This window comes from Panicum virgatum, chromosome 7K, assembly GCF_016808335.1.
Source record: "Panicum virgatum strain AP13 chromosome 7K, P.virgatum_v5, whole genome shotgun sequence".
NCBI lineage: Eukaryota > Viridiplantae > Streptophyta > Magnoliopsida > Poales > Poaceae > Panicum > Panicum virgatum.
This window is the reverse complement of record NC_053142.1, coordinates 26,811,246-26,830,483: the sequence shown is the minus strand read 5'-3', so window position 1 is coordinate 26,830,483 and position 19,238 is coordinate 26,811,246. Positions and strand designations below refer to the sequence as shown.

At 45.1% G+C, this 19,238-nt stretch overlaps 2 protein-coding genes across 3 annotated transcripts; both read left to right on the top strand.

Moving 5' to 3' along the window:
• Positions 1–3,287: 3,287 nt before the first annotated feature.
• LOC120640687 (ER lumen protein-retaining receptor) lies at positions 3,288–6,938 on the top strand. The gene is made up of 6 exons (XM_039916589.1): positions 3,288–3,632; positions 4,851–5,116; positions 5,232–5,347; positions 6,247–6,320; positions 6,403–6,466; positions 6,576–6,938. Exons 1-6 carry the CDS (start codon positions 3,542–3,544, stop codon positions 6,610–6,612), a joined length of 648 nt encoding a protein of 215 aa, XP_039772523.1. The 5' UTR covers positions 3,288–3,541; the 3' UTR covers positions 6,613–6,938.
• A 2,525-nt stretch (positions 6,939–9,463) lies between these two features.
• Positions 9,464–12,733, top strand: LOC120640686 (protein XRI1-like). 2 transcript variants are annotated; one of them, XM_039916588.1, is made up of 9 exons: positions 9,464–9,697; positions 10,423–10,475; positions 10,575–10,691; positions 10,781–10,917; positions 11,097–11,175; positions 11,250–11,349; positions 11,442–11,494; positions 11,886–11,966; positions 12,058–12,733. In XM_039916588.1, the coding sequence occupies exons 1-9, from the start codon at positions 9,642–9,644 to the stop codon at positions 12,312–12,314; spliced, it is 933 nt and encodes a 310-aa protein (XP_039772522.1). In that variant the 5' UTR covers positions 9,464–9,641; the 3' UTR covers positions 12,315–12,733. The 2 variants fall into 2 exon arrangements, with proteins under 2 accessions (XP_039772522.1, XP_039772520.1); XM_039916586.1 differs by having other exon boundaries at positions 10,420–10,475.
• The last annotated feature ends 6,505 nt before the right edge of the window (positions 12,734–19,238 follow it).

The following is a 19,238-nucleotide window of genomic DNA, read 5'->3' as shown; positions in this document are numbered from 1 at the left end:
TTATTTTTTTACTTTATTTTACACAATACTTTGAAGTTAGTTCAGAAGTGATCTTAGTGTATATCTTTTCACCTTTCGGGATAGCGGATAAGGTGGGTAGTACACGGGCGGGGGAATTGCTTTGACATCTATATCGAAGTAAAAGTATCATAGAGAAAATATCCTTCTCATCCACATGACTACATAAAAAATCCGATGAACAAAAATAAAAAAAACACTTTGGGATCGTATATAATATTAGATACTTTATACATATCAAAACCCTATCTATCTGAAATTCAAAAAATACTTTGAAATCGGATATTTAGAACTTCGTAGTGGGTATATGCAACTTTAAACTTTTGTATTTCCAAACTTCACATATCAAATTTGAAAACTTTCTACTAGCGTGTGCACATTATAAACATTATACTATCAAATCCAAATCATTGTGCTGCTAATAGAATCTTTGAAATTATGTATAGAGAACATTTTAATTTGGTGCACCATTCAAAAAATTTTAAAAATATATATCAAAACTTCCTACTCCTATATCTGAAACTTACAACTAGCATATATCGAACATTGTACTCTCAAATGCAAAAATTTAATTCAAACCTTGCACTCTAGAAAAATAAAAAACTTTGTAATAACATGTTTTCAAACTTTCTACATCGGAGTCCCCAACTTTGCAATTCCAAAATTTTATACACTAAACCAAGAACTCTATAAAAAAACTATGGTACTAGATACAAAACTTTATATATGGATATTTGAAAACTATAATTCAAACCTTGCACACAAAATTCAAAAAACTTTCTACTAACATATTTTCAAATTTTCTACACCGGAGTCCACATCATTATAAAATACAAAACACTAAAATCAATAACTTTGTACAATTTATACTAGCATTCAAAACTTTATGCTCAATGGGTCCAAAACTTCATAAGTACATGTTAGAGACTTTTAAGTAAAATTTTATCTGAGGAAAATTTTAAATTTCATATAAATAAATGTGTGCAATCCAATCTTTTAAGTAAACGTCTAAAATCTTTGAGATTGGATGTGAAAAACTTTCAAATGATATATTTAAAACTTCTGACAAAGTCCAGCTTTCAACATCATTTGAAAAAACTTTACATTCAAAATTTGGTAGCACTTTGAATTTAGAAACTTTGAAGACACTAGTTAAAAAATTCAAAACTAACTCCAAAATTTGCATTTTAATAAATTCTAGAGTTTGTGATGGCATCTTTCAGAATATTTCAAGAATCCAAAAATTCTTATCTTTGACTCTGAATTTATGAACTTTGTACTAAAACATTTAAAAATTCTACTATCATATTATAAACTTAGACATCCCGGTTCCAAAATTTTTAGTTTCAAACTTTTCAATCACAGCTGCAGAAAAATTTATGATTTTTATACTAGCACACATTTCAAAACTTTATCCTCCGTGGGTCCAAAACTTTGTAAGTACATGTTAGAAACTTTTAAGTAAATTTTATCTGAGGGGTAAATCTGAAACTTCTTACATATTGGTTTGAGTACCTATATACATAATTACATACCAAACTCTAAAATCATAAATATGTAAAACTATAAGTCCATAGACTTGAAAAACATATATTCAGAGCATTTTGACTCAATACAAAAAAAAAACTTATGTTATTAGCACAAAAAATATAAGTGATTTTTATCCAAATTTTTGAACTTTCTGTAAGCATGTTATAAACTTTGTACACCTAGATTTGAAACTTTACAATTTCAAAACTTTACACTCCTGCATCCAAGAATTTTGTACTAGCATTTTACAAACTTTGTACTCCTATATACAAAACTTTATAAAGCATATAGTAAAAACTTTAACTATTTTCTCTTTCAATGAATGAGAAACTTTGTATAAATAACTTTATACATTTCAAACTTTTAAGTAAACATATAAAATCTTTAAGATTGGATATGAAAAAGTTTCAAATGATATATTCAAAATTTTTGACATGTCCAGCTTTTAACATCATGTGAAAAACTTTGTATTCAAAATTTGGTAACTTTGCCCCTCCTAAGCCCCCCCCTCCATTTTTGGGACCAAAGAATGAAGAAGAAAGGGAGACGAAGAAGAAAAATGGAGAAAGAAGAAGAGAATGGAGAGTGAACCCCCTCTTGACTTGGTTGGTGGATTCGCTCATGGCTGCAGAAAATTTGTACTAGCACATTTCGAACTTTGTGCTCCGTAGGTCCAAAACTTTATAAGCACATGTTAGAAACTTTTAACTAAATTGTAAACTTCACACATATTGGTTAGATACTTATCTACGTATCTAACTTTAAAATCATAAATACATAAATTATAAGCCTGTAAACTTGGAAAAACATATATTGAGAGCATTTTGACTCCATACACAAAAGAACATGTACATAGAGCTTGTGGTATTAGAAATCTGAGATATGTGTGCATACAGAAGTTCAATGGAGACATCCCAACTTATAAAAAAAATGCACCGTTGGCGTCTTGCTCATGTCTCAGAAAAAAATCAAAGCGGAAAAAAATAAAAAGATGATAAATGAGAGGACATAAAAGAGTCCACGTGGTTTCAACTAGAGCTGGCTCGCCATTCGCTGCTACAGTTGCCAACGAACACCCATGTTCCATAAAGACGTCCGTTCACGGGAGGAACATAATCAGCTAATAAAGCACAAGTATTAAGACTAGCATGTTTGTTCGTTGCTATGTGCTAGCAGCGCTCACGCGCCAACTAAGAAAATCGTTTAGGCAAACAGCACCGGCAATTTGGTTTGATGCCACTAATTCAGAAACTAAGCACTTACTTTGATTTGAAGAATGGACTTATGAACTTATTTCCCACGAGCATGTGTCTAGTACAAGAGAACGAAGCAAATATCACCAAAACTAAGTCGGGTGATGAAGAATTCTATCTAAAATGAGCTTAATAAAAATGGTAGGTATCTACCCTGTCAAATCAGACAATAACCTAACCATGATGGAAGGGTTTCATAGGTATTTAAATGAAACTGTAAATGGGAATGTTCAAATCAGGCGCAGAGCTGTGTGGTTGCGTTGGGGTCGGTCCACCCTGATGGGTTTCTACACAATTAGTAAATTACTGTTATGCATTGTTTCTTAAAGATAAAAAAATCCAGCAAGAAATAGAAAAGATCCCAACAACATTTTCAACTGGCTTCACCCCTGGTTCAAACATGACAAAAAATGTTGGAAACAAATCTCATCAAATGTGAATGCTCTTACACTCAAAATTCGCACAAGCACCTTCCCCATCTAACGGACGGCAGAGGATTTCATCCGACGGCTGAGAGCTCGCAAGCGCGATCCTGCCGTCCCCGCGCGGCACCTCTCTCCTTCGTCCCCACTCGGCCCGCCTTCTCTCCTCGTCCACCTTTCCGGGAATCCCACGTGCGCGGCGCGGATCGGCAGGCGGGCGGCGGCTCACCCACACCCGAGACGCCGGCGGGAGGGGGAGCCGGAGCGCGCGGATGAGGACGGAAGCGTGGTGATCCCCATCCCAGGAAGGCCGGCGAGATGAACGCCTTCAGGCTCGCCGGCGACATGACGCACCTCATCAGCGTCCTCGTCCTCCTGCTCAAGATCCACACCATCAAGTCCTGCGCCGGTGAGAGTCCCCCCCCCCCCCCATCCACGATAGTGCATCTTGTTAGGCGAGTTTTCTCTGCCTTCCGTATCGTTGCCTGCCCGAATCGTGGAATAGGCTGCCCGCTGGCAGCTCAAGAGGTTGCTCGTTGCATTATTTCGCGAGCTAGTTAGGTTCGGTTCTGGAACTATATGGGTAGGAGGCGGGGGAATGCTCATCTTGGAGGGCATGTGATTGCCTGTATTTTGATGCATTTTGAGGTTTTAGGTAATTCTACGGTGGAAATTCAGAAGGCAATAGTGGCCGTACACTGCAATTGGAGGGTTTTTTTTGAGACGTTTTATCTTTTCTCTCTGTTTCGGGAGATTCTTTGGTACTATGTATTTGTAGGTATTAGGTTGCTGGAGGAAATGTGGGATCATGTTCCCCTCCAGATACAGACTTGCAGCGTTGGCCTGGGAGATGGCCTTGAGTCTTAGATTTTGTCGATATGTTAAATCAACTGCAGTCTGCAGTTATGTATTGAGTTCGGTAGCTAGATACTTTTGAAACTTACAATGGAGAAATTCTGTTCTGTGATCAGTACATTCTACTGATAAATCGGTGCACATTGCCACATTTGTCCACTGGCTTGTCAGGGGCTCGGGGCATTGCAAACCTTTTCAAATGTATGTATTACGTTGGTGCATTCTAGGAGTATAATATGATTTTTCTCTATTCATTTGGTATAAGAAGTTGGATTTCTATTGTATTCGCCTGTTGTTGCTTTGGTTCTTGCTTATTTTAACTGAACACATCCACCTTCCACAGATGTTACGAAACTTTTAATGAACTTATAGTAACTTTTATTAAATTCCCCTCTCCAGAGCTGTTCCCTTTTGGAATGGTTACTCGCAGTGTTACATGGACACGGGTGCGGGTGTCGGTGTCCGACTCGGGTGCGGGTGTCTGATTCGTTAGAATTTTTGGGGACACGGCAAATAACACTTGGAATCCGGCACGGGTGTCAGAATCCGATACGGGTGCGGGGTATCCGACTCGGCAAAAAAATTAAGACACGGGTGGTAACACAGGTTACTCGCCAGTCCAATTTCTTGCGGTTTATTGTGATCATGCATACAGTTCACATCCAGGCGAAATGCTAATTGTTTTGGCAATTATTATGTTTGTTTTGAATATGTAATAATTATATTATTTATGTAAGACGTATTATGAATAAAACCCAATTTTGTTGCTTAGGCGTTTCCTTGAAGACACAAGAGTTGTATGCTCTTGTTTTCGCCACTCGCTACTTGGACATATTCACGGACTTCGTATCCCTGTACAATACGGTCATGAAGCTCATTTTCCTGGGTAGCTCATTCTCAATTGTTTGGTATATGAGGCGCCACAAGTTGGTCCAGAGATCATATGACAAGGATCATGACACTTTCCGCCATCAGTTTCTTGTTCTACCCTGTCTTATATTGGCTTTGCTCATCCACGAGCAGTTCACTTTCAAGGAGGTAATATATCGAACAAAATTTTCTGAACCATAGGATAAGCTTTCAAACAGGGTAGTATATATCTAGGTGGTACTTCTATAACTAGTTACTAGGCTCTTTTTCGGGATTTAATTAGGTAATGTGGACGTTTTCCATTTATCTGGAGGCTGTTGCTATTCTTCCTCAACTTGTGCTACTACAGCGTACAAGAAACATCGACAATTTAACTGGGCAATATGTATTTTTCCTTGGGTAAGGCTTAATTTTTTCTATATGATTTTTTCAGTCCAGACAAAGCTTTATCTTATTTTGCATGATTTATCAGAAATATGACTCTTTACAGTGGCACACACTTTCAAAGTGGTTATAACCCAAGTTTTACTTTTTGGCCTTAGTAGTATTTGTAGTATAGCTAGCCCATGTTTCGGTGATGAAGGCTGAAGCACTGTATGATATTTTCTTTTCCCACATAAATTCTGTGCTGTCTAGAAACTTTTTATCTATATATGATTAACTTAATGTTTTCTTTTAGGTTCAAGTTTGACATGGCCAACTGCTGAACATTTTTGTATCATTAATTCATACGTTAGAATCATTTGGTTACTCTCATGCTAATTTTATTTTTCAATTATTCCATGGATAGTATAGACCTGCAATGCTATTTTTCTTGTAAAAGTATCAAATGATGAACATGATAATATTTTTTTTTGTCGTTTGGGTCATCTAGCTGAACATGGTTATTATAATATGAGCTATCATAAGTCTGTCTAGTAGTGCTGGTGTATAGTCTAAGCAACTCTGTTCTTGTTTCATGAAACAGCAGCTAGTCAGGATTCATATGGTTCCAGTCAGGAAAAATCCTAAAATGCAGCCTTGTTGTATCAGTATGGTTATGGTACTATGGCTCTGTCAGTAATAGTTTTCAGTTTCACAGAATTCGTCTAGAGAATACACAAGATAAATTGGAGTAATTCTGACATCTGTATTTTCAAATAATCCTCCTTAGACAATATTTATGATGAAACTTGAACCAATATTTGTCGTAACAGATACATATCATACGATTTTTCTGTCAAGTTTGATATATACTTTCAGTTTTTATTGTTAGGAAAGATAGCTATTTCATTTTATAAATTGACTGTTATATGCAGCGCATACCGATCGCTCTATATTCTCAACTGGATTTACCGCTACTTCACTGAGCCACACTATGTACATTGGATAAGTATGATATCTATGTATTGTGTTGTTTTGTTTCGGTTTCACCATACGGTATCTAATCTCTGTGTTATTGTTAACATTACCAGCTTGGATATCAGGATTTGTGCAGACATTATTGTATGCAGATTTCTTCTATTATTACATCAACAGGTAAATAGCTATTATGCTCTTAAAACATTCATATACTCATTTACTAAATGTTCATATGACAATGTCACAAGAACTTTCCATAACTATATATATGTGATATATTTTGCAGTTGGAAGAACAACGTTAATCTCACTCTACCAGCTTGACTGCTAGATTGGTCTCTCTTTTTTTCTTCAGCATTATAACGTGCAGAGTATACTATGTACATGAGCTGAGATCTGCAACAAGGATGCAGTTCATTTGTCAACTGGGACACATTGCATAGATCACAGTCATGTATGTTTAGCTTTGGGAAACATAGAGAATATACTATACATGAAATGGAAAATAGCTCGCTGCATCATGGAGATGGATTAGTTGATAGATACTATAATTATGTTCTGCTGATTGTGATTTGTGAAGAAGGCTTTGAAAAGCCTTGAGCTTCTGAAATGGCGCAACTCTTTCAAGCAGTGTCATATTCACCGTGTTAGACTCTGGGAGTACATGCATTACATTTCTACATAATATCAATTCTATAGAAGAGCAAGATTTGACAAATTGTGCTACCCAATTGTAAATCTGCAATTTTTTTCTAACATGAGTTTTTATTTTTATTTTTTAATAGAAAATGTTCTACAATAGTTTGTTTTATTTTGAATCAACTAATATCATTTTTATGTTGTCAATCTTTATAATTTTTTACTACCTATAGTCAAAGTTTAATATTTGACTTTAAAAACCTAAAAACCGCTATATTTTGGGTGTGGGAGTACTCACTTTGAGGCAATTGAAAAGGTAAGCACTTAAGTGAACTTTAGTCAATTTTAATAACAGTCTGGAAGATGGTACTCAATTTAGAACGAGACACTAAGTTGCCACCAACACGTTGCCTCTCAACAAGTGTCAGTAATACAATACCCTCCACCTACCTGAACCATGATCCACGTGTGCAATTGCTCATGATACGACACCTCCCAACCTTTGGGGGTTTTTTTGTCAACGTTTACTTATTTTATTTTCATACAGTTACATCCATATGCAAAAGGCAATTTTAAATCAGCCAATAAATATAATAGTTCAAACTAGTACAATCTATGTTTAGTTCCCAAAAAAATTTCTACAGTATCCGTCACATCGAATGTTCAGACAAATGCATGGAGCATTAAATGCAGTTGAAAAAAATAACTAATTACACAGTCTAACTGATTAGCACGAGATGAATCTTTTAAATCTAGTTAGTTCATGATTGGACATTATTTGTTAAGTAACAACGAAATATGCTATAATATCAAAACCAACAATTTTTCACCAACTAAACAGGGCCTAAATATGTTGGACTGTAGGATCCACATTCATGCTAGCAATTGCACCAGATGCAAATAGTAAACAATACTCATTTTGTAGGTAATTGAATTGGTGAATACATAATGAAGTTTAGGCAATTATTAATGACAGTCTGAAATATAGCACTCAATTTGGAGACTATTCAAAGATGAATGCTCAAACTATCAGTCTGCCACCTGCCATGAATACAATACCTCTTAACCCGAGTACCAAACAGTACAATACTCTCCACCTACTCGAATCATAATCCATGTTCGCAAATTGCTCATAATATAGTATAGGAAAGCTGTTTGTGCATTACCATATCCTTTCGTACTGGTATTGTAAAAGGAATAGGATATCCTATCCGTTGGCTTCTAATCCAACCATCCATGATCCACCAAGCACTAATCAGCTTTCTTCTACCTTGTGTTCTTCTTCGGCTGGTTAGTCGGCTCATGCATCCTACATGCTCCTCCTCCTCTACTCGCTCCCCTAATCCGTCCATCCTCCCTCATCTCCAACGGTGTGCCCACTACAGGATCCATCGAGACCGTCCATATCCATGCTAATCCAACAACAATGTTGCCATCACCCTATCCCTTGTCTTCCGTCACCCATAGCGGGCGCTGCACCTCCTCACTAACTATAACCACGTGCGCAGTTGCTCATATGAAGTATAGTGTAAGAAAGGTAATTTTTTCCATAATTTTATTGCAACAACTTGAATAACGGTGAAATTTGTTTATGTGTTACCATATCCATTTTCTTACATGGATCGAAAAAAGGAAAGGAAGGTCGATTTAAACTAAAAAAGAATGAGATATCGTATCCGTTGGCTCTTAATCCAACCATCCACGACCCACCAAGCATTGATCGGTTTTCTTCTACCTTGCGTTCTTCTTCGACTGGCCAGTCGGCTCACCCACCCCGCACGCTCCTCCTCTACTCTCTCCCCTAATCCCCCCTTTCCCATCTCTGGCGGCGTGCCTGCTACTGAATCCATCGAGACCACCCACCTTCTTGCTAATCCAATTCAGCCGCCGTCACCCGCCCTATTCCTTACTAACTGTTTGTCCTCCCCAACCCACAAGAGGGCGCCTCCTCGGCGCGCTACCTAGCACCTGCCACCTCCGTGCGAGACCATCCCGCCCACCGCTACCTCCCTCTATGACCCGTGATTCGAAGAAACCCTACCTGCGCTAGCTTTCGACCCACCCTCAAGAAAACCACATTCACATGCTTTTTTTTCCTTAAAAAATCCATACCCAGTTCTTCTTATACAGTTTATAATTTACAGTTTGACATGTACGGAAATAAGCAAGACACCATGAAAAATAAAAAATGGGAAGGCAAGGTACCAGCCCAAGGAACGCGAAACGCAGAGCGAGTGGAACCGAGCTGAGCAGCGGCATCGCTCGCTGGGCTTTTGGAAGGCCCCATCAATTCGCTGCCCTGGCTTGGCTGGCGCCCACAGGGCAGAGCCAGGGCGCTGCAGAGACACAGCCGCCAGCGAGCGAGAGGTGGGGGGATTTTGAGCTGGGCACGCGGCGCGAAGGCCGAGGGGCGAGGGGTCGCGCCCAACGGCCTTCTCGCTCGCCCAGCCCATCTGCGCCCACCACCCCCCATTCCCTTCCCCTTTTCGACCCCCCCCCCCCCCCCCCCCCCAATCCCACCACCACACTACAAATGCGGCGCAACCGCTGCAGCGGCAGCAGCCAGCAGTAGCGAGTCCTACTACTAGCAGCAGACCGCCGCGGCGTCGCCCGGGCATGCTCTCGCATCCACCGCCCTCGCACCGCGCACGCTCGAATCCGGTGGGGGCCGCTGCAACGGCTAGTTGCGGCGGCGGCGGCGGCCGGGCCGATCGATGGACCCGTACGGCGCCGGCGCCGGAGGGAGCGGCGGCGCCCATGGCTCTCAAATGTGGGTGAGGGGTCCCCGGGCCGTGTTTGCTTCGCCCTTGCTTGTTGGGTCCGCGGTTCTCGCGGGGGGCCTGTCGGCTCCGTGTCTCGGGGAGGGATTGGGGTGGGGGGATGGGATGGATGGATGGGAGGAGGGGTTTTGGCTGGGGCCCGATGCGCCGCCGCCCGGTGCGGAGCTGGCGGCGGGCGGAGATCCGCGCGCCGCCGGCCGGGTTTCGCTGCTCGATCTGACGGTGGGGAAACCATGCCGTGCCGGCGATCTGGCCCGGCGCGCCGGCTCCCGGCGGATCGGGGTGATGATCCGTGGGGCGGCCCTCGGGCCCCTGGGCGCGTTTCCCATTTCTCGGCCGGATTCGGTTTGCTCGTGCGGGGTTTGCGTCCGGTGGGGGGGATTAGACCGGGCGTAGCTCCGATGGGGAGGGTGCGGGGGCGCGTGCTGCTTGTTGTATTGCCGATCGGTGAGAATCAAGCTGATGTATCGCTTGTAGATGGGTGTAGACCTTGATTGTGGAGTTCGCTGGTTCATCCGCCTCACATGACAAACGAAAATCTGATAAAATCTGGCTAGAACATACAGGGGTTGCTCCATGACCTGACATATTTTTGTGCGATCCCTATCTGAGCTCTCCCCTGAACTGAGTGCTTGCGAAATTGACCTGCTGTTCCAGTGAACCGCTTCTATGGAATTTGTCGTACTTACACTCGATCTTGTAACGCTCGCAGCAGTCTCTGGGATTGGCAAGCAGGAGAGCATTGCGAAGCGGACGATGCGAGTAATGGTACTTCACTCACATCCACATCCTGTGTCTGCGTTGCAAACAAACTCTAGAGTATCTGTCTGGACTTGATCTCTTACTATGTTTCATCTCCTTTTACAGCGGATGCTGCTAAGTTCGTGTGGGATTGCCTCAATCAAGATGACGATGAGCTACTGGGATTGCTTGGGAATCAAACTCCGCTGAGGGACTGTCGTGACTTCTTCGCTGATATGCCAGGTAAGAAACCTCTTCTTCTGACAGCTATCAACTGCTTTCGCTCTTGAATGCTATTTTTAGTTGAGGTGTTTGTTTTGTCGATTGAGTAGATATCTCCTGCAAGGAGACCCTGGACCCAGAGGAGTCTCGGGAAGCAAAGCGAAGACGTACATTGGAGTACCCTCCGGAATCTAGTCAGTCGGAAGTTGGAACTCATGAAAACGCATCTCCTTTTGACGCATCTGAGGTTGTTCACCAGCTCCTAGCTATGTCTCAAATCTATCTCTTCAGCTACTCGCTACTTATCACAGTTATGCTTTGTCGCATCTGAGGTTGTTTGGTAGCTCCTCTCCATGTTTCAAATCTCTCTTCTGCTGCTCATTACTTATCACACAGTTACGCTTCCTTTGTTGATCCATGCCGTAGGTACCAGAGGTTTCGTTGCTTTGTACCGACGAACCACAGAGCTTAAATTGTGATACACAGTACAGTTCAAATAATATAGGTTTGTATTTCACCATGTTGAAAGTGGCCTACTACCGTCCCTCTTCTGTTTGCTAATTGAAATTTTCACATCAGATACAATAAACTTGTCAAATCAAGCATCCTACTGGCAAGAAGATAACCATTTGGAACATTGCTCTTATGGAACTCCAGTGTATGGCGAGCCTGATCAAATGTTGGTTCCTCTCTGTTTCCACTGAAACCACTTTAAACTGATGTATCACTACTTGATATAACCATGACATCTTCATCTCGTGTTTGATGCAGGCCTTGTACCCAGGAGAGCATTGCATATGTCGATGATCAAGCTGGTATTTCAGGTCAGTGCACATCATTTTTTCAACAGCATTTTCTTGCCAATTTTTCACTTACTTTTTCAACACAGTTTCTAGTCAATGCTTGGGTTTCCAATTCCATTGGCACAGGGAGTAATTAACCATTTGCCATCCTTGTGGGTGGAGTGGCAGCACATTTGCCACCCTTGCCCGGTGTCAATGACTCAGATGACCCACATTTGTTTGTTCCCAAGTCCCTTATGTTATATAAAATGTGAATTATTTGTTTCCTATTTTCCTTTGTTGCAGTTGTATTTTGGTGTATTCGTAGCTGCTGCAGTTTTCCATGGCAGTCATGTAGTTTTGAGTGCCTTGTTGACACCGATATGTAGCAGTTTATCCAAGCAGCTTACCTATTCTTTCTATCTGGCTACAGGATCAAGTGAGATTGCACCAGTGACAGAAAGTTTCATAATGCAGGAAACTAGGAAGCTTTCTGCACTCAAAGTCTCTAAAGGTATTTCAGTTTGATACTGCATTATGACTTGGAGCACACTTGAACTTCCAGTTTTATGAACGCTGATCATTTGGTTCTGCTGGCTTACTAGGAGGAAGCTCATCGCTAGTCAAGGCGAAGCAAAACATAACTACAACCGTAGCATACCCTTTTAATCTCATCAAACCATCTTGGAAGGAAGGTGATGTTACTCTGCAGGACATTAATCAGAGACTCCGTGCTCCTCCAAAGAAACCTCCTGAAATCCTGGGAACTTCATCTTTCTCTGGCAAGCCAGTGATTGGCAAGACAAGAATCAAGACAGATGGGGGGAAAGGCAGCATCACAATACTAAGAACAAAGGGCTGAGATTGAGATCCCTGAGAATGACTTTGATCCTTATTTATCTGCCACTCTCTCCATTTTATCAGAACAGAAGGGGGGGGGGGGGGGGGGGGCCAGCTCCTTGGTGGTCAATTGTGCAGGCCTGGCTGCCATTGACCCAGATAGATCACAGTACAAGGGACAGAGGGCTGAGAACATGAGACTGCCGTTGATCCTTATCTATCTGCCATTCTCTGGATTGCTCCCGGCGCTTTGGTCAATTGCGCAGGCCTCTGTAGCCTCCCGTTTATTACAATTTTCCGTTTCAATTTTGCGCCGTGGCTTTGGTGTTCTGAAGCGCACTGTAGATGTGAAACTCTTTGTTCAAAGATCCATCATTCTTCCGGTGTATTTATGGCATGTGGCTAATGATATATAGGAAAAAAAATTGAAGTTTAAGTTTACTACTACCCTCTGATGTTTCTGTTCAGGCCGTCTGTCTTCTGATTGCTGGTAAGCACCCTGATAGACCTGCGATAGCGTAATCCCTAGCTCAATTCTGTTCTCTGGCTTTTTCCTTCCCTTGCATATTGCTAGTATAGTGTGGATATCGCAAATGTGCGATGAACTTCATGGCCCAGGGGGGAGGGATATATCTGATTACCGTGGTTAGCAAAATGTCTGAAATGAATGGTTTTTTTTCGATTTGCAAGGTTTCGGGGGGGGGGGGGGGGGGGGGGGCTTCCATATGAAAATAATGACACTGGTGCCCGAGCCTGCCGCCTTACGTACACAAATCAAACATCTCTCATGAGTGTAGCCGTGTAGGAAGCGCATCAACATTGGCGATCGGTGGCGGCGGCGGCGGTCTCCGCATGATCTGCCGGACACCGGCGGCGGGCCGATCGCCCTGTTTCTGCTGGGAGAGCACGAGCCTCCGCGGGGAACACGTACGAGCTCCTCCCGCGCGCCCCCGGTGATGGTCTTGGCGAAGAGCTGGTTCGGTGATGCGGTGACGAACCCGGCCTCGAGCGTGACCTCTCTCGGGGTCTCGGGGACGAAGCCGACCTCGCCGGCGCGATCTGGGGCCTCCCGGGCCGCGGCCGGACATGCTGGGAGAAGGAGCCCTGCCCTGCCCCTGCGTGAGTGTGGGATGCCCGGCAGCATGCAGCTCCACGTTCTCCGCGTCACGCTGCCGCTGGCCGGCGTCGCCGACAGGGGCTCTTGAGAGTTGAGACCCCGGCCCCGCGAGCAAGAAGTCGGAGTCGCCCGCCCGCCCTGCACGTAGGGGTGGTAATGGGCCATGGCCCTAGTGGCCTCTTCACAATCCAATATGGTCCTTAAAATTTTTAGTTCAAAAATACATATGTTTAGAGCCCGGACTTTTTAGGACCCGATCCTTAGATTTTCTAGTTGAAAATGTTGGGCCCTTTACCACCCCTACCTGCACGGCGACCTGTACGTTCAGCTCGAGCGCTGCCGCGTGCGTGCACGCATGCGATGCGACGGTGCCCGACCGTGCGTCGCCCAACAGCCACGGACCAGTGACTCGCGCCACGGCTCGCCGGGGACGCGAGGCCGGCGGCGAGAGAGGGGGTGGCGCGGCGAGCGCGACGGCGACGTACTGGTGATCGTTCCGCACCTCGGAACAACTTCTTCGGGCAAATGCAGGGCGTCACAGACACAGAGCACTATGAACATTATGGGTAAGTGGTAATGTCACGGGGCAGGCTTAACCCAGTTTAGCCTCTCAAGTACTGCCCCCTGACACTGGGCCAATGCTAGAGGGAAGGGAGCATTTCCGTTTTCTTTTGAGGAATACACACTCCGGTATATGTATAGGGAAAATTCCTTGCATGGCCCTAAAGGAAATAGCACTTCCTTTCCTTGTATACCCTCCACTCTATTTTTCTACCCCTTCCATGGCCTCCCGTCACCTGCCGTTAGAAAATTCCGTGACGGAATCTTGCCGCCGGCCGTCCGGTCCCACCTCTGCTTCACGCCAATGCCACCAATCCACCGAGAACGCTCCACGTCCCCGTGGTCCACAGAGACGCGGTGTTCCGGTGCCACGCCGGGCAGCCGCCTCCGCCGATGCCGACCGCTACGCCGCGCCATAGCCCGCTACACCGACGTCGTCTGCTACGTCGCGCCGCTACCTCCGCTGCCCGCTACGCCGCGCCGCTGCCTCCGCCGCCTGCTACGCCGCGCGGTTGACGCACCAACTCTTTTGCGACGGCGCCCTGCTTCTCCCCTGGTTAGCGCGAGTAGAGACATGGAGCGCTCGCCGGATCCCGCACCTCCCCATGGCAGGGAGGTCCTCCCTGTGGCCGGCGCTGAGCAGGGGCCCGCACGCGAGATTTGGCGGCGGCGCCCTACTTGTCCCCTGGTGAGCGCGAGCGGAGGATGATTGGAGCGCCTGCCGGATCCTGCTCCTCCCCGCGGCCGGCGCAGGGTCGGGGCTCGCGCGCGAGATCCATGGTGCTGGATCCACCTCGGGTGCGGCCGCGCTTGCCATCCATGCTCGTCGCCGCGGCCGCGCTTGCCATCCATGCCAGCGCCGCGCTCGTGGGCGACGACGACGGCCCCGCTTGTGTTCCCGGAGGACGCCGCCACGGGGAGGCGCCGGCGGCGCGCAGCGTGCGCAGCGGCAAGGCTTCGAGGTCCAGAAGGGGCACGCGCAGCAAGGGAGAGTGGCGCGTCTATGCGCACGTGGCGGGGGAGGCGGTCGCGGCCGCGGCGACGAGCATGGCGAGGAGCAGGCATCCATGGCGCGTGCGGCGGGGCGGGCAGGCGGGCGCAGGGCGTCGTTGCCTTCACCGGCGGCGGTGGCGACTCCTCCAACGGCACAGGTCAACGGGGCACGGGGCGGCGGACAACGCCGGGGCCTGCATCGCGGGGGTGGGGGATGTGGAGCTGACGGCCGGCGGGGGCTCCGTGTGATATTAACGGATTTTGTAACGGAAGGTGACGGGAAGGCCACAGAAGGAATAGAAAATAAAGTGAAGGTCATATAAGGAAGTTTTATTTTTCCAAGGCCATACAAGGAAGCATTATTTTTTCTAGGGCCATGCAAGGAATTTTCTCATATGTATACCTCCGAGCTTCTGTGAGGACTGAGGGAGTTCAAGGACGCTAACAATTCAGAGCCCTGACGCGCCGAAGCTGCTGTCTGCCGTGCTTGCACGACAAATTAAATGCCCAGAACTTAGGACGAGTCTTTCCCTGATTCCAGTCTGTTGACACTAATTTGCGCCAACACACTCGAATGCGCTAGAACGCGCGTTGATCGTCGACACGATCTTCACCAACGAGCTCCCTGCGCACAGACCGGTCAGACCGGTTATGGCGACCGGTCAGACCGGTTCTACAGAGAACGCCGCGAAAACCTAAAACCTCGAGCTCGGGAGGGACCCCATCGGAGCTCGTGGATCTAGGGTTGCTCTGAGGTCGGCAGGCCACTCAGAACGCCATCGAACGCCGTGGAGACGAGCGAAGAACAGAAGATGGGGTTGGAGAAGTTAGGATTTGGAGGATAAAAGATAAAGGTAATTGTGTGAATCGATTGGGATTACCCTCAATCGGCCGTGGCCCTTCATATATATAGGGTGGGGAGGTCTGTACCCGTTAGGAGTCGGAACCCTATCAAATCTCGTGTCAAAATACAACTCCTAACTCGGACTGGACGTTTCGGACCGGTCTGACCGGTCTCTGGACCGGTCTGACCGGGTGCAGGTCTTCTGGGAGGCATAACTCCCTCATCCGGACTCCTAATTAGACGTTCTATATATGCATTTCGATCGTCTCGACGAGATCTACGCAATGGTGCAGTCCAATTTGCAATTTGACAAACTTGTCTAGACCGGTCTGACTGGTTCAAGGGAGAGGTCTGACCGGTCCTACCCATATTGTCCAGAAAACCTTCATCGTGCCAATTTTGAGTGTCAACATATGCCTCCCTGTTTCTTGGTAAAGTTTGCGTACCAAGAAACAAATCTCCAAGCCCAAAAATGTACTTGAACAACGAGAAGCACCTACGCACCAATCATGTCTTGTTTTCAATGACGATAGTGTATATGGCCATGTCATCTGGTGCAAAGTAGAATAAGCCTGAGTATAAATTATCTCGGCTGTGAATCATGTTCTTCAAAAGAATTGCTTCGGTCCGTTTAGTAGAATAATCTATAGCAACTACCACGAAGCAATGTCTTTTTGAAGATAGAGGACTAATTTTAACAATAAAATCCAATCCTCAACCTCAGAACGACCATGATTTGATAATAGGATGTATCAACACAGTAGGAAAACCGCTGACATTCTTCACACCCTTTTATACTTCTTGAAACAATCAAAGTTCATGGTATACTAATACAAACCAGCTCTATCAAACAACCACTTCATCCCGGGAGCCGATTGATGTGTACCACAAACGTCTTGATGAACTTTCTTCATGGCAACTCTGGCCTGATCCGAGCTTAAATATTTAAGAAATAAAACTTCGGCTGTTCAACGATAGAGCTTATTATTGACTAAAATGTTTTTGAGTGTTATCCGCCGAATATCCCTTTTTGCATCACGACCAGGATCTTTAGATAGGAGACCATATGAACCCTCCAGTCCTGATCTTCGGCTTTAGTGATGAATCACCTTTCATAGCCGAATTGGTATTTCCAGTAATCTGGGCGGTCAGACCGGTCTCATGACCGGTCAGACCAGTCTGGGCGGTCTGGCCGGTTGCATCGACCGGTCGGACCGGTTCGTCCAGAACCTGCAACTTGGCCTTTGCTTGCATCGGCTTTCGAATATGAAAATATTTCTTCATAATTGATTAGCCAGATGCTTGCTTAGCCAGAGCAATAGCCTATCCATTCTCTTCCCTTGGTATATATCTTATAACAAATTCATTGAAGGAAGAAATAATATTGAGGCACTTGTCAAGATATGCATTTAAATATCCATTATATCATTAGCATACCTCGAATACTTGCTGCACTATCAGAAGTGAATCACCAAAGGCTTCAACACGTTTTACGCCCGTAGATTGCAAAAAATCCCAAGCCAAATAAGAGGGCTTCATACTCAACTTGATTATTTATGCAATCCTCCTTTGATCGGTTTGAGAACTCAAAATACCACCACTTGGAGAAATCAAGACAGCACCAATTCTTTGACCATCATCACAAACCGATCTATTGAAATATAATTCCGTGGTGTGCAAATAACATAGCCGATTTCCAAAGCATGCTTATCATTAATCCGATACTCAACAACGAAATCCGCTATGATTTGGCCTCTCATAGATTCCAAGGATTCACAAGCCAAATCATATTCAACTAAAGCATAAGCCCACTCGCCGATTCTATCACTTAAAATCGGCTTTTGTAACATGCACTTGAGCACATCGGTTTGACATACTACTATGCAAGTATTAGATAGTAGATAATGCTTCAATTTGGTACAAGCATAATAGAGAGACAAACATAACTTCTCAGTAAGAGTATACCTTGTCTCTGCATCAATAAGTCGTCGGCTTATATAAGTGATGACATACTCCTTGTCTTCGGTTCTTGAGTCAAAACAGTCCCAATGACATTATCTTCAACAGCCACATAAAGCCTGAAAGGAACCCCTCTCCTAGGCGCCTTGAGCACAGGTGTTGAAGACAAATAAACCTTGATCTTTACAAAAGCCTCTTGCTGTTCTGCCCCCCAAGTAAATTCGGTTTCATTCTTTAACCGAAGAATAGAAGTAAGAGCATCAATATGCCTTATTACAAATAGTTTGCCAATTTTCTAGCTCGAATTGTAAAACTTCTAATTCGGCTTTTATCCACTGTTGTTGCAATTTTCAACCAGCTCAAGACCTCAAATACTTGATCAAAGTCTTGAGAGCCCCTTGCAAACTGATCTGTTGCATAGAAATTTCATGAGGTAAATTATCATTTGCCAATATTTTGCCCCCCGAGCACTTAAATGTCGTCGAGCTCCATATTGCTGCTCTTTTGGTGTAGCCTCATGATCCACTAGCTCCTCATTGCCTTGTATCGAGAATGTTAGTGGTGTTTCTCCATCGCAAGGAACCGAAACGGGCATTGCCAATTCGGCTTTCTGTTCTGCTGAAACCTCAACCGGTCTGACCGGTTGCTCTGGGCGGTTAGACCGGTCGCTCGTACCGGTCAGACCGGTCTCCTGAGGCGGTTTGACCGGCCGTGCTGGCTGGTCAACTGCTTTGACCCTCCATACCTTGCCTTGAGGGACCATTGGTTTGTAGTGGTTGGATTGTTTGTCCCTCAGCCTCTTGAACTCTTTTTCCTTCTTCTCCTGAGCACGTAGACGTTGCAGCTTCCTTCTTTGAGTACGAGTCAACCCTGAAGGACACCATCTTGGTTGAAAGTACTTTGATATCGAGTTACTGCTGCTGGCCTCATGATCATTGGCCATGATCGGCCTTTGGATAGAAGGATTGACCGATTTACCAAAAATCATCGGCCTTGTACCCGCATCATTGACAACCACTTTGATATTGCCAATTTGCACAACATCATCGACTTTAGCTTTCTCTGGATCAATAGTGGGTTGTACCTCTTCCTTTTTCTCCTTGACACGGTAAACCTGTCTCGGAGAATGAGCTTTGCCCGGCCTCTGATGAGACCGGTCTGACCGGTCAGCGGCGACCGGTCTGACCGGTGCAGGCTGTCGCCTCTGACCTGATTGGTTGGATCTCAATCGGTCATGCACTGGTCGTGCAACCTTGTCGAACACAGGCCTTCTGTGATCCTCCTCCCTGTGGTGAGATGGTGGGTATAGCATCGGATAACAATACATCCAAATTCCTTCATGCCCCCATGTAGGACAAGAAAAACCCGTTGCCGGTGACGCCCACGACGTAGCAGCATACACCTTCTGAGGAGGCAATACTGTAGTGCTATCACCCCTACGCTTGCTGGATTCTCCCCTAGGAGAAGAACGC